This window comes from Salvelinus sp. IW2-2015, linkage group LG33 (genome assembly GCF_002910315.2).
Source record: "Salvelinus sp. IW2-2015 linkage group LG33, ASM291031v2, whole genome shotgun sequence".
NCBI lineage: Eukaryota > Metazoa > Chordata > Actinopteri > Salmoniformes > Salmonidae > Salvelinus > Salvelinus sp. IW2-2015.
Window position 1 is genome coordinate 4245026 of NC_036872.1, and position 15322 is coordinate 4260347.

Below are 15322 nucleotides of genomic sequence, written 5' to 3' on the forward strand. Positions count from 1 at the left end.
CATCACTCTCCGCCACATGYCCTCAAACTGCACCATTTTGTTTCTCTCAGTAGCCCACCCACTTTGAACATTTGGATAATAAAGCATTGACCTTTCCTTTGTGTTATCAGTAGAGGATTGGTTGATTTCCAGTTAAGTAAGATAAGAGTATCATCCAACCCATCAGGTATCTCACTGCACCCTCATGCCATGCCTTGAACATATGTAGACCGACAGTCAAAGTAAATTTGCATTGTAATACTTCTGACATTCAACTTTCTAGCTGAGCCCATAACTTTTGGACTTGATAACATTCCCAGAAGGCATAGCTTATTGAATCCTTGTTAGTTTTACACTTAAAACGTGACTCTTGCCGTTGTGCTGTAGAATTGGTAAATTTTGTCGCTTGTATAATACATTCTATACATTAGTTTACTTTAGTTTATACTCTATTAAGCGTCCATTTTCGTTAACTGTCATTTTGTTAATGTTCCAACATTCCCTCCATCTTGTACCAATATCAGATATTTTTAATTCATGGGTCCAATATTTTTTTTCTAAGAGGTTGTCAGTTGGATAGGCTCTCTGCAAGGTAAGATATACAAAACCTATCATATGACCATCCTTTTTCGACTCAGTAGTATTCCCTCAAGATTGTCCTGATGTCCCAAACATTTCAAATTGAATTTTCGTGATATGAAAGAGAAGTTGCATGTATTTGAAAATATCTACATTGGTCAGTCCAAAATTGCTTTTTACAATTATTTCCTATTACAAAGTCACTTACGGTTTCTATGCCTTTACCTGTCCATGTGGACCAATTTATCGGTGAATTCTGAAAAGCTTGCTGGTTTTGTGTTCTACCCGGTAATTAATTGCATACACCTGGTGTCTCAGGTCTAAATCTGTTCCTGATTAGAGGTGAACAATGGGGGGAGTGGGACTGGCTTCGAGGTCCAGCATTGAGTTTGAAGGCTCTACACTATTCATTGCCTGTTTTGTTACATAAACTGAAATTAGGCAAACTTCTTAGAATTTTTGCAACCAGGAAATGGCGGAGCGATTTTTGCCTATTGTACTTAAAAAAATAAATGAATCTGCTTTTTATGATTGAAAAAATAACCATTTAGGCAGCCTCAAATGCAATTTAACAAAAGCAATGTCAGTTGTGGAAGGGTTTTTGATGTTGCTGCCTCTGATTCTGAGGTGATCTTTATCACACCTTGTTGGGTGGAAATGGCACTGGAGAGTCTGCTGCCTGTGTGTGTGTGTGTGTGTGTGTTTTGTGTTAGTGAATGGCTTATTGTACAATGCCCCCGGGCTTGCAGTGATCCTGCACCCAGTGACAGAATGATAATCCTCTATAGTATGGACGATCATAGGGGAATGAGAGGCTAGGCTCTCTCGCCAAGTCTGTTGCCCGTCTCCCCATGTGGACAGGGTACTTTTTGAGTTAAGTGGGATGAGATGAAAATGTTTCTCACACACACGCGGGCACTTCTGATCTCTTCACAGACTTGTCCCTGCTAATAACAAGCTACGTGACAGAACGTGTGTTCCTCCCACACTGTCGGGGAGATTCCGCCCGGGTTCTGAACAGCCCAATTACCAGGGAACAAGCAGACTTCCCTGTAGTAAAGCATGCCTCCCATCTCTCTCTCCTCTTCACTGTCACCCACATGTCAGACGTCCTGCTGGCAGCTAGGCAACAGGTCTCCCCTCCGCACACTCACTCACAGCGCTACTGACAGCCATACAGCTATTAGCACCACGCCGCTTTGAAGAGCGCACTTTCACTACGTCGTCTTTATTTCTTTCTCATAATCTCCTTTTTCCCCCGTTGAAATGACTCGCTTGGGGTTTTACTTACTAGGTGGAGGAAAAGTGACGGAAAAAGGACCTGTGACGCCTACGGAGACACAGCGCGTTGTAATTTAATTAAGCGCGTCGTCGCTAGCTAGATGGGACGGTGTTGCGGATTTCTACGGGCCAGGTCACCCAGCTCGGGTTGTAGTGTTATTGCTGCATGGCCACACTGGTCATCTCTCCTTGACCACGTCATCATTAATACTGTAGGAAATATTGAATTGCATTCTAGAGGATTAATTTACCCAGCGTCCTCCTTGGTGTTTACACTACCTCACAGGATCCATTTCCTCAGTGCAATTGGGTGTGACCTTAATTTTGGTTATTCTTCAAACAGGGGGGCAGTGGAGACGAGTAACACGCTGACTGCACTGTATTTGAGAGCATGGGCTTTAGTAGGTGCACAGTGCTTCATAGTGACAGCCATTAAAAGACCGTGCTGGGAGTATCTCTTTGACAGGGTCCTGGTAGTTGTCTGTTTGAATGAGGCACAGTACTGGCCCTGTACACACTGCTGCCACTGCTCTGTTACTCAGAGGATGCTCCATTGCTTTGTGTGTGTGTGTCTGTCTGTCTGTCCGTGTCTTCCTAACATGTAGGCTTACTATTCCCAGCTGTGAAAGGAATTTCCTCTCTATGGACATTCATTGTGGCAGTATTAAATACTTTGAAGAAATGCCAGTCATCAGATGGCCATGATGATAATGTTTGATGTCAGACCTTACCCTGTCTCCCGTCTCTACCCAGAATGGCCAGCAGTCTGGTTAACGGAGCAGGTCTGGGCAAGGAGAACATCCCCAAAGGTCTCAACCGTGTCAACACAGCAGGTAACACGAACACACACACACACGCTTCTCTGCATATTTGCAAGCAAAAACTATTTTTCATCGACTGATGCACAGGACTAGGTCACCAGTAGAGCGAGGACACGAGAGCCTTGTCATCCGTTTGAACTTAATGAAGAGCCCATTATGTATTTATAAAGCCATGGATTAGCAGATGGTGTAGCTATGTGGGTGGATTCAATAGGCTTTTCTCATCTGTAACGAGTTCACCTTGTTTGCCACCTCTGGCATTCTCATTGAAATTCCACACGCTGTTTATGTTCTGGATCTATTATTCACATTTTTTAGGGTAAAAAAAAAAGAAAGAATAATCGCACGGATAAAAGAGAAACGTGGAAATCATGACAATAGACGACACCACCACACGGGCACACAATGGTCGTCAGATCCCCAGTTTAAGAATATTAAACACAGCAATTAGGGCTGTGCTGTGAAAGTGATTTACTGCGTGCAGAACTTCCTGCACTTAGAGGCTTGGCACTCTGTGTGAACTCTCTGAGGTGTCAGCGCTCATATCCCTCTCACCTGATCAGAAAGGCCCTGCATCAGAGCCAGGGAGGTAGGGCAGGGCAGGCAGGAGACTCCAGGCTGTTTGCGTGTGTTGTTTTTCCACTACGTGATCTCTGTACCGATGCGCTCAGCATAAATGTTTGATGAACCATCAGCACATCTCTCTCTCTCTTTCTCTCGGACACACACACAGATTTCATATTGCTTTCCTATGAGCTGTTTTTCTGTGCTGCATATCTTAAACTCTACGGCCACTGGGTCTCCCCTCTAGCATCTGAGAGGGGCTGTGGGTTTAGGAAGGTCCTTTTCTGTGCTCTGGCAGTTCTACAGTCTCCTTGGTGTTCTGTCCTGACTCCACTGTTGAGTTTCTTGGGTGCTACTAACATAGCTAGCATTGAGGAGAGCAGACTCTTACAGTAGGTGAGGTACAACATTAAAAAGTGGCATGTTGTACCCCCGCTTCCTGTTAGAACACTCAATTGAAATCGCATCGCCATCCAGTGACCACCGTCTTGTGATACTCTCTACACACATCAAATCGGTTCTCTGTCGTATGTCACCGATCAAGCCTAGTTCACAACATTCTTACGCAGTTTTTCAACTTCCACGGCAAGCCAGGTTTGGTGTTTTCATACAGTAGGATATTGCCGTCCGAGCATGTACGAGGTTGTACATTCAGACATTGGTGTAAATGAATACTTGGCACTGTGTATAGTTTTCTAGCACTGTTCTGACAAATAGCGTTCTTATTGGAACCGATTTGCCAGCAGCTTTTTGGACCAGCTTGCCAGTCAACACGTGGCACGGCTACACAGACAAAGCGGAGGGGTTCAACACGTACATTTAACTTTTCTATTAAAGATTGAAATGGGGGATTGTTAGAGGGATTTATAGAAAAGGACAGGCGGATTTATCCATTCCGTGCTTATAAATGCTGAGCATGCAATTACCCCTATAATGGAGGCATTTCGTCCAAATTGGAGCCATTACAGTGATTTAACAGTGCGTGGATTGGGCCTGGCATTTGCGAGGATGTGTACACATGGGGAGCTGTGGAATGGGTGTTTAATCACAGCGTTTTAGAGGCTGTAATGGTGGAACACACTGTGCAGACCGCTGACCTGCCACAGTGCAGAACAACTCATTAAGGCCAACTTGGACTTCACTCTCTGTCGTCTAGTTATTGCTGTTTTTTTTGTTTTTTTTCGTGTGTATTATTCATTTGAGTTTTATGTTTATTCGATTTGGAGATAATTTATTTACATGGAAAGAATGTGGTCTTATTTATCGGAGTTTCTTAACTGTATTATAGGAAGATTGAGGAAGTAGTGCTTATGAGGGAGAGGTTGCGTTGGAAACTGTGCTCATGTCGGCCATCTTGGCTCCAGTGTATTCCTCGCCGCATGGTGTGAGAATATTGGTACGGACCAGTAACTCAGAGAGGAGAGTGTGCAGTTGGGTTCACGGTACTGTTCTGTGAAGCTCCACCGCCAGATCCGATCCACCAGTACCGGCTGTCCCTTTTTAAAATCCGGACTATTCCAGTTGGACATAACGGACAACACCGCATTCCAAAATCCATAACTGAGGAGAGGCAGGATTAATTTTGGATTTCCTGTGTTTTGGGCTGGCGAGAGGCAACGCACCAAAGAGACGCTGGGCTGCTCTGCAAGGGAAGGTGTTTTTTTTCGAGGAGGGCGCTGGGGCATGATGCAGCAGGGCAACTGGCACTGGAGATCTGAAATATATTCCACAACACAAGCTACCCTCCGCTTTGTGGCTTACCTCTGCATTTAGACACGAAGAAAGAAGAAAGAACAGTGCTGTTCCTCGTCCAGATGTTGTCGAAGCTCCAGATAAACAGCGTCTCTTTCTTTGCTGTCCCGCCCTTCAACCTCTTTGTCAGGTGGAAAACACATTTAATGCGTCTAATGCAACCTCAAAGACACCTCTGGGAAGAAAGGAACTCTTCAAGTTGAAAGCGTCGAGCATTTTCAATATTTCGCCGTGCCTTGAAATGCAGCACGCCTCTCTTCCTCTCCCCTGCACTCTTGCATGTCCTGTCTCTGTCTGCCCTCTCCTCCCTTTCTCCCCCTCGTTCCTCTCCTCCCACTCCCCATGCCCTGCTCTGTGCTCCAGTGAAGCCTCTGTATGGCCAGGCAGGCTAGTAAAGCATTTATTAGGAATTCTGCAGTCCTGTATTATACTGGCAAGCAAAGAGGCACTCATGCTTGGCCTTTAACTTTCTCGTGAAGTTCAGCCATACATGAAAATAGGGGGTACTGTCCCTCCTAATATATTCCTGATTTAATATTGTATCGAAAAGAGAGCGGGGGGAAATGTAAATACGTCTTTTGTGTCTGGGTGTTGTAGTTTGCTGATTAAATATCACGTGGTACGTTGGTAATGCCCGGTGGAGCTTTTGAACCCTGGATGTGTGAAGAATCCTTTTTGGAGCCTTTGTGCCTGGGCTGTGTACCATAACTTCCTCCAGGGGAACAATACGTGACAGGAAGAGGCTCTTCTCACACTCACAGCCCGTTTATTAACTTTGTGGGGCTCTGGTGTAAGTGGAAAATCCCTCTGTCCCCAAAAAAAGAGGGAGGAGAAAGAGCCCAATTCACTCTCTTTTTTTAATGACTTTATTATTATTTATTTTTTATCTCCCTCCCGTTTGTCATCTCTCCTGTTAAATCGCATTCTCATTGGAGGTTCGCCTTTTCTTTTTTTAGGTCGTTTCTTTTGTTTTGTGGTCGTTGGGGACATTTCTTCAGTACATTATTGGTGTGTGAGTGTAACAGGGGGACAATGGGTAAGACACACCCTAATTTTGGATTTCTCTTCTTTTTTTCTCTCTCTCTCTTCTCCTTTGTGCCCATTGACGTGGTCCTGGCGAAGGCGAGACACTCCTCCACAGAGCCTGCAAGAGGAACCAGGTTGAGACGCTGCTTCAGATCCTAGCACTTCCTGGGACCGACGTCAACGTGAAAGGTAGGTCCCCCCACCCCCTCTCTCTCTCGCTGCTTCCACTTTAGGGTGTCGTGGAATCGATTTTAACGTGGAATTAGAGAAGGAAGGAAAAGAGAAGTGTGTGTCATCAGTGTAACCTTTAGCTAAAATGCGAAGGGTGTGTCTTGGAGGAACGGGGTGGGTTGGAGGTTAGATTTAGTCGCTCTGCCAAGTGAATGCATTTCCTCTTATATTTTCACCTGTTTTTCCCCCCCCCTCCCAGGGAAAATATAATAACCGTCTTCCTTTTCAGTTCATTTCAATGGCTTATTATGCAGCGTTAGTTTAATAGTTTAGATGCGTTGCTTGATGGTCGTCTAACGTGCTAAGTGGAGATCGGGTGAACGGGACGAAGAGTAAAACCGGAGACGTGATGGCGAAGGAAACGGGACAAACTGAAGGGCTTGGAGTGGTGGGAGGACTAGTTTGAGAACGATCTCTATGCTCTAGTGACATGGAACGCAAACCTGTCCCCATAACGAGGCCTCTGGTCTCCGAGACAGAGAACTCCTATTGTTTAACGTGAGAGCATAAGAACGATTACACCTACAGAATACACCAACCTACCTACTGCACACTAGGTATAGATCTAGACTTGTTTCTTCAGATCAATATAGATTTAAGCTATTAAATATTACGTTTTGGTGTGTGTCTAGCTTTGGATGTAGAGAAATTATTAGAGTATCTGAGATGATTTGGTTTTCACATGAAAAGATGGCTGCTATTAGCTATGAAGATATTAGCAGTATAATATGTTGTTTGATGGTTGTCATAGGTGTTGTCGTCCATTTAACTCATAATGTAGAATTCAATCTTTAAAATATAATTGGATGACCGTTTTGTCTGGTGTGTGTGTTACTACTCAGACCACGCAGGCTGGACGCCCCTGCACGAGGCGTGTAACCATGGCAGCCGTGCGTGTGTGGAGGCCCTGCTGCGCCACCGGCCCACCCCTCACCTGTACAGCCAGGTGGGTGGAGTCAGCCCCCTACATGATTCGCTGCTCGGTGGACACACGGACATCGCCATGATGCTCCTGCAGCATGCAGGTCAGTCAGCGCGCATGGTATGCCGAACCTTCTGTACTTTTTCCATTCTGGAACATGAAATATCAAATGTTATTTGTCGTATGCGCGGAATACAACAGGTGTAGACCTTACCGTGAAATGCTTACTTACAAGCCCTTATCCAACAATGCAGTTCAAGAAATAGAGTTTAGAAACTCAAGTTAAAAAAATCAAATAAACAGACAATAAAATAACAATAACGAGGCTATATATCAATCAAATGTATTTATAAAGTCCTTTTTACATCAGCCGATGTCACAAAGTGCTGTACAGAAACCCAGCCTAAAACCCCAAACAGCAAGCAATGCAGATGTAGAAGCACAGAGGGTACCAGTACCGAGTCAATGTGCGGGGGTACAGGTTAGTTGAGGTAATTTGTACATGTAGGTAGGGGTAAACTGACAATGCATAGATGATAAACAGCGGGTAGCAGCAGTGTAAAAATAAAGTGTGGGATGGGGGTCAATGTAAATAGTCCGGTGGCCATTTGATTAATTGTTCAGCAGTCTTATGGCTTGGGGTAGAAGCTGTTAAGGACCCTTTTGGACCTAGACGTGGCGCTCCGGTACCGCTTGCCGTTCGGTAGCTGAGAGAACAGTCTGACTTGGGTGACTGAAGTCTATGAAAAAAACTAAAAACAAGCTGTTATTGGCAGAGAGATTTGGAACTTGTTTTGTTATTGGTCTCTTAACCCACCGATTGAATAGAGCAGTAGCTGAGTTACCGGTCTGAATCAAATGTCATTCTATGACTTTGGCTAATACGACTTATTTTTTTGCCGTGGTAGCGAGTGTCGTGGTACTAAGCCTGGTATCGAATTCAAAATGTTGGTACCGTGACCACGCGGGCACACACACAGAGAGAAACAAATGCATAGATTCACACACAAGGTCGAAGAGTTACTTTATTGGAATGAGGTGAGAGGAATATGGATGGATGAATGAGTCTGAAATGTAGCTTTGATGTATCAGGGAAATTGGCACTGGACTTTAGCGGCCTAACAGTCTTACGGCCACAGTCTCAAATCTAAATCATCTATGCATCTCTACTATCCCCACCACCACCCTCTCTTCCTTTCTGTGTTCCATCGCAACGTCTGTCCAAACGTATTACCCATCCACTCATAAGATGTCTGTTAATGTCTTTTTGAAGAGATTAGAGTCGTCAGGTTCTGCCGCTTGTGAAATTCACACGCTGGTTTGGTGGGAAATATGTCACAACAGAAATAGTTTGTGTGTCTCTGTGTGTTTGCTTGCCACATGCAATCGCTGTTCGGGAGCTTTGAAGTGAGTGTGACGTGTGTCAAAATGAAAGGGGGGAGGAGGTAGTGGTTGCATAGCTGTGTGTGTGATGGTGGTGGAGGGGGGGATGGGTAGGTGTGTGTGTGTGGGGGGTAGACAGCGTTGAACAAGACGCCCATGTAGGCTGCCACCACTTCCCTGCCTCACTCTCCAATTTGACTAATTATAGTTAATTTGATTTGGCTTTCCTATTAACACATGTATATATTCTGTCCTCAAAAAGTAAATTAGATTGGGATTGTTTGGTCCCGGTGAGAAAACGGAGGATTTTTTTTTTTTTTTGAGCGGTGACAGGAAGAAAAGGAGCAAATTTTAAAAGGGGTCAGAGGAAGAGACTGTTGGCAAAATGAAAGTGTGCGTGTGAGCTGTCTGTGTGGGCTGCACCAGTCACTGCGAGCCTTGTCTTACTAGGACTCTGCTCGGTGCTGCCCGCTAGGCCACATCACTGAGAGATGGATGGATGGAGCAACAGCTGCTGGAGGAACGAGAGCACGCTCACAATTTAACACGCAGCTCTTTTCCCCCCTCTTTCTTTCACTTAGTTTCTATTTCTTGACGTTGTGACTGGAGGTAGTGGGGCTAGCTGGGGAGAGGGAAGGGGTTGCAGTGTCTCTGTCTGTCCCCATGGACACCACTGGCCTTCAGGCTGACCGATGGAAAGGACAGAGCGAGCGATTCCCGTCGAATAGAACCTTCGAACCAGGGGCTTTGATTAGCAGGGCGGCTGGGTCCTACATCAAGACAGTTGTGGAGCGACTTGGACAGCAGCTTGGTTCCGTTTACCACTCATTCAGCTTAAAGAAGAGGGTCAAGTAAAGTAACTACAATGTATAAATACGTTTTCTACCGACTATTTGGTTTACAATGATTACTGAATACATTTATACATGACATTTTTTTATTTTGCGGTGGGGTTAGCTAGCAAGCGTTGTAGTGGATACTAAATTGCTGCTGCCTGGCTGTCACCCTGTTGTGTTGTTCCCAACAGCCAAACTCAGCTGAGCTGCCAGGGCTTGGTCGGAAAGGCAGCTCTCGCTGCCACTGCCAAACAAACAAGGCCTTTCAATGGCAGTGTTGTAACCCTGAAATAATAACCCTGGCTGGAGGACACAGAGGGAGGGAGGGAGGGAAGGGGTTGGAACGTATGGCCCCCACCCTCGACCCTGGGGTGCTGGCGGGGAAAGCATGCCATGGCTGAGGGCAAGGCCTGCTCTCTCCCCTCTCTCTCTTTACCCTCCCTCTGCTCTCTGAAGACTTGCCCACACGACCCTGCGTGTGTGCCCGCTCGCCGTGCCCCCTCCTCGGCTGGGAGTGTTTAAATTTTGCAGGATGACCAGAAAGAGAGAGAGAGTGCCCCTGATTTGGAATGGAAAATGACCTGGAGCTGTGGCTGAGCTCTGAGCGTCTCCAGAGAGGCGTGGAGAGAGAGAGGGAGAGGCAGGAAGAAAAGAGCCTTCAAGCTGTCGCCCTGCGCCTTAATCTCTGGTGGCGTGGGCTCAATACAGCCACCCATGTTAGTAAGCAGACCAAGTCTGCTTAGCCTAGCCTAGCAACCCTCTACATCCAGTCTCATTGAGGCCCAGCTAACACACACCAGCTAAACAGCTCATTTAGATTAGGCTACACTACACTAGGTTAATTAATTAGTGTCTTTTTTTTATTTCTTTTTTTTTACTTTTCTTTCCTCATCACGAGCGTCTGCTCAACCGTAGGATAAAGAGGAACTGCACCCGCTGATTTAACCTCGTTTTTTGGCTTGCTCTTCAAGAAATGCTGGCTGCCATGACAGAAGCCAAATGTGAGTTGGCTTGGGGGTGTGGCTTGATGTGGGTGTTTCTTGGGTGTGTCCTTGCCACCACCAAGACACACCCATCTGTCAGAACCTTGGCCGCAGATGTTCTCCCCCCCCCACTCAATCACAACGAACAAACCTCCTGCAGGTGGAGCTCAATAACTACAGGCAGGTGTATGGTGAGATGCCGGTGGAAGCTTTGAATAGGTCGGTAGCCTACAGAGTAATATGAGAAGAATGCAATTGCTGAATTTCTGCAGATCAAATCGTTATGTCACACGCTTGGTAAACAACAGGTGTAGACTAACAGTGAAATGCTTACTTACGGGTCCTTCCCAACAATGCCGAGAGAACATGATAGAAAAATCATAACGCAAGGAATGAATACACACTGAGTAACAAACTAAGGGTTTTGATGAATGTAGTAACAGGTCCATGTAGATTAAACAAGCCTTTACATAATACCACAGAGGCAGTCTTCTGCTAATATAACAATGTGCACCTTTCACCTTTTCATTGTCATTCCCAGCTGTGACAGATACTGTGCCTATCGGCGTTTTTGTCTGCTGGAATTGGGGCTACCTTGGCAAACATGTCAGAGTGGTCATACCTTCCTGTGCGGTGTCCCATATACAACAGGAGTTCCCAGATCCTGGTGCAGAATACACAGGGTTTCTCCCTCCCCATACTGACATAACATTCAATAATTTAAAAAAAGGACAATACAAGAAAAAGTTGTCTAGTATAATTTGTATGCTGAGTGCCAGGTCTCTCTCTATTCAGAGACATCAGTATCAAGCCTGTATGTCAGTCTGGACTTTATCACGACATCTTGCAAGTCTCCATGGCTCCGTACATGTTTCTGTGAACACACACAGTCACAGTTCTATTACCAACGGCAGTTAGGATGGGTGATATCTGACAGACAAACAGGTGCTACGTTGAAGTTTGAACAGGTCAGGTAAAAGCTACTCAATTATGGTCTCCCCATCAAACGACTGAGGCGCCAGTCCATCTGTAGAAACAGGCAGAGTTCATCAGTGACACATGGAATGGAAAGGGTTTTGCAAACTGGACATCTATCGAACCACTGCAGCAGTCAATCTTATGAAGTGGTGTTGACTGGGAGGGCCTGTGGGTGACATACTAGACAGCCACATGGTAAGTTGCATTTGGTTCTAAATAAAAGGACAAAGCTTTTTGCTAATGCACTTCACAACTTAAATGACTACTAGATGTATCTGCTTGGCTTGGGAATTAGCCTATTATTTTATCAAGCCAGGTATTTTTTTTATACAACTTTTCACAACACACATTACCTATCATTGTGGATGAAGCCGTCTGTGTCATCAGGGCAGTAACTCGGGTCACTATCAGAAGCCTTACGGCGTGTCCTTTTCATAGGAGTCGAGGGAGACTGACAGTAAGAGGTGTCACAAGGGTACTTGTGTTGCGTGACACACTTTTATTCTGAGGTCTTGCCTGACCAAGCTGTGAAAATAGCAAGTGAACAATTCATGAAATGATTGGTCACTAAACCATTTGTAATCACATTGCTGGACATGTTATGATACCCACCTTTGCTCCTTCTGGTAGGTCCTGGCATCCGTTCATGGCCAGGGGATCACTCTGGCATCCAAATGTGCACTTTGTCAAACAGAAAAACAGGGTCAACCATTGCCATCATTCCTAAATTATAAACATAGCTGGAGAAATAACGTAATCTCGTTTGCAAATTCTATGCTTTACAGATGTAGACTTGACTGGCTCCAGATTGGATTAGATTCAGGCCAGTGGGGACGTTACACTTTTCAACCAACTGTGACATTGTTTCTTCTATGGCTCTGGGTTGGTTTTGAATTTGTTGCTGCTAGTTAGTACACTGCTGTAGTCAGACATGAGTTAGCTAGTACCAACATAGCTGCATCCAATAGTTATTTGTGCCCTAGACAGGGGTTGCACCTCGTAGGCTAATGTGACTGTTTTGTCTACGTTACACTAACTTAGAAATACGATGGCATTGCTAAAATAGGCAAATAATTAGTAGGAAACAACTTTGTCATATTATGATGTCAAATGTACTTTAGTGAGAGGGCAATGTTACTAGGTAAGTTTGACAAAATGAGCTAGCAATGCTAATGTTAGCATTGCTAGCTAAAATACTGTTGTCCCCTCGTCTCTGTTAGCTGGCTACCGGTGTACTCATCACCACTGGGGACCAACACATCTCAATCACCTATCCCCGCATGATAGGGTCCTTCGGCAGGGCATGCAAACCATAGTTGTTGGCGGTGTATTCTGCTTTAAGCTTGCGTTGCATGGTCAATCCGTAAAGGCTTTTCAGTCTCAGACGTCCGTGATCTTTTTGAAATCGTTGGTTGGGGGGCGATGAAACAACGGAGCCCCATTCAATGAAGGGAAGCGATGTAGGGGGCGGTTTGCACGTGGACATGATTCTAATCCAAACCCAACCTCCATTTACTCATTGTGACACATTTCGGTTCCAAACTTTTAGACGACTTTGACAAAAATGGTGCTATTTACACATTGTAGTAAATTTTGACACTAGAATAAACGTTTCTGACTCGAAGGGATTAGTTGGTTTTTAGGGGCAGTAGCTCCTTAAAGCAGTTGCAAATTAATTGTTCAATTGAGGACAGCGATTTATGTTCTACCAGACCTCTTCTGCGGCTGCTTGTTTGTTAGTCACACCACCAAGCATTCGTCAGCTTGTCTGAGTCAGTCACCCCTCCCTTCCCAAGCCAATCCCTCTGAGTTCTGAATTCATGTTTGTGGAACTGAAAGATGTCATTAGCTCGGCGGCAAAGGAAGCAGCTTGGTCCCCTCAGACTTGTGCAGTGTCACAGATGTCCTCAGGCTGTGATGCGGAGAGACGTTTCCAAAATCCAAAATGGCGGGTAAACCTTGCCTTGCCTTGATCGGGGTCAACTCTGTAGTCGTCGCAGCTGGAACTGAAACCAGAAACGTTCGGGTAGCGACTGCTACGTTGTTAGCATGTTGCTTACCCCTCACTGCGGCCAGTGTGTGTGTTTCAGCAGAACTTCAGGCTGTGTTTTAAAAGGTTAGACCCTCCCTGGGTTCGCCACCAAATTTCTACTTTCTCTTTCTCTCGCAGCCTTTAATGGTGTTTTGGATGTCTCTATCTATCTATAGAAGAGTTTCCCCTTTCATGCTCCTCTCACGTGTGTCTGTGTGCATGCAGGCAAGCTGCTATATATTTCAAGGTTGCACTTCTACTTGGGTTTGTGCTATTTTCCGGTCTTACAAGATTTCTCGCAGCCCACCTAACCGCATAAGGCCTCAAAGTACATTCACTGTACTTCCCATCCACCTCCCTCTTAGACCAGACTAGCCCTCCTCTGTTAGAACCACTTGCCCGATGCTGTGTTTTTACTGCCTACCGAGGCAGCTTCGGAAGGGTAGGAGGCTTCTTTTATGCGAGTGGAGTAAACACACACAGGTCGAGCAACTCCTCCTGTAACGCTCCATTTTCTCCTTCTCTTCCAGAGGTCCAGTTGCGTGCCTTTCCTCTCGGAGGAACAAGGGGCGACGGGCTAGACACAAGCACGGCCCCAAGGTTAACGTCTAGCGTCTCCGTTTCCGGACAGGGGCGTAGCCGCGTCCTTTTCCTATGGCTGTCTCTTCTCTCTGTTCAGGCCGGACCTCAAAAACGGCAGCAATCGGTCTTCACTTGAATCCGACTGTGTGTCGACCCAAAAGACAACCCCACCGTGTCCAAGAGCAACATGAAGAAGCCGTAGTTCAGACGTATCTGATCACGGTTACCCAAAAGTAAAAATTGCGCGACGGTTGTCACTTCCCGTGAATCTGGCCACGAGAGATTAAGACAAGTCAAGTTTTCTATATTGTTACATTTTTCCAGCTGTGTTGAATGTGTGGTAGTGAGTCGTTTTATAGACCCTCCGTTTGTAAGAGGTCATGACTGCTTTGTGTACTAAGTTGCCTAACCAGTTCCTTCCTTATATGTTGTCCACAGACCAATGAGGGTTCAAGGGCACTAAAGCTGCTCGGACCCTTACACAGTAACAAGTCTGAGTAGGTCACAGGATATGAAGAGATAGTCTAACTTCTTTATCGAAAGACACGTGCCTACGCCATGGATTTTCTTGGCCAATGTCATTTTTCTTAGCCATTTCCCTGCACTTCCTTAGTCATCTACTGACAAGACACTGTGCCTTATCGAAGTTATTATCAAAGTGCTGCAAATCAGCATAAAGCCTGAATACTGGTCAGCAAGGGATTTACAATGTTGCCTCCAATCTGTTGGTTCCTCGTCCTGTAGATGTCATAACGGCTGTGTGTGTGTGGCAGGTGTGCCCCTGGGGGATTACAGCTAGAGTCCAGCCTTCAACCCTAACCCTCTGGCCCATAATCTGGCTCTAATCTCTGTCTGCACAGGCCTATGTTTGGTTGGGTGATGAGCCCTTCAACCGGATAGCTCTCATTACCACCGCTAACAAACAAACATCCCTACGACTCTAGCTACTGCTAGCAGGCTGGGTTCACTTAAAGATGTGGGCTGCGTCTCAACAATGGCAAGTGGTTTCTAGGGCTGTGACGATACCAGTATCGCAATCATTTTTTTTTACATGGCAAAAATGAAAACATGAAGTAGACCAAACTAGTATGTCCTTTTTAAAAACCTGCTGTGTGTAAAATATTGTTTGCTGTAGCTTGGGAAATAAATACATGTGACTCTGGATGACAACACAATGGTGTTTGTTTCTAACGTTAGGGCTGTTTTCCTCAAGAAGTTAAAGCCGCTTCGTGTTTTGTTTCCTTGCCACGATACAAACAAGTATCGCCATACTGATATCGTCCCGGCCATAGTGGGTTTGTTTCTGTGTCTCCTGTTCCTTTATCCACAGTGATTTCACCAAATCAGTCGTCTTAAAAAAAAATATATATATA

General features: G+C 45.4%; 1 protein-coding gene across 3 annotated transcripts in view; it reads left to right on the forward strand.

The window, feature by feature from the left end:
* slf1 (SMC5-SMC6 complex localization factor 1) overlaps positions 1 to 15322 on the forward strand; it is a 35058-nt gene that overhangs the window by 13097 nt on the left and 6639 nt on the right. For 2 of the 3 annotated variants that reach the window (XM_023978684.1, XM_023978685.1), the window contains exons 15-17: positions 2593 to 2672; positions 6099 to 6191; positions 7076 to 7258. In XM_023978684.1, the coding sequence (XP_023834452.1) occupies positions 2593 to 2672; positions 6099 to 6191; positions 7076 to 7258 (356 nt within the window). Of the gene's footprint in view, positions 1 to 2592; positions 2673 to 6098; positions 6192 to 7075; positions 7276 to 15322 lie in introns of all 3 variants that reach the window. The other variant, XM_023978686.2, reaches the window with a different exon arrangement.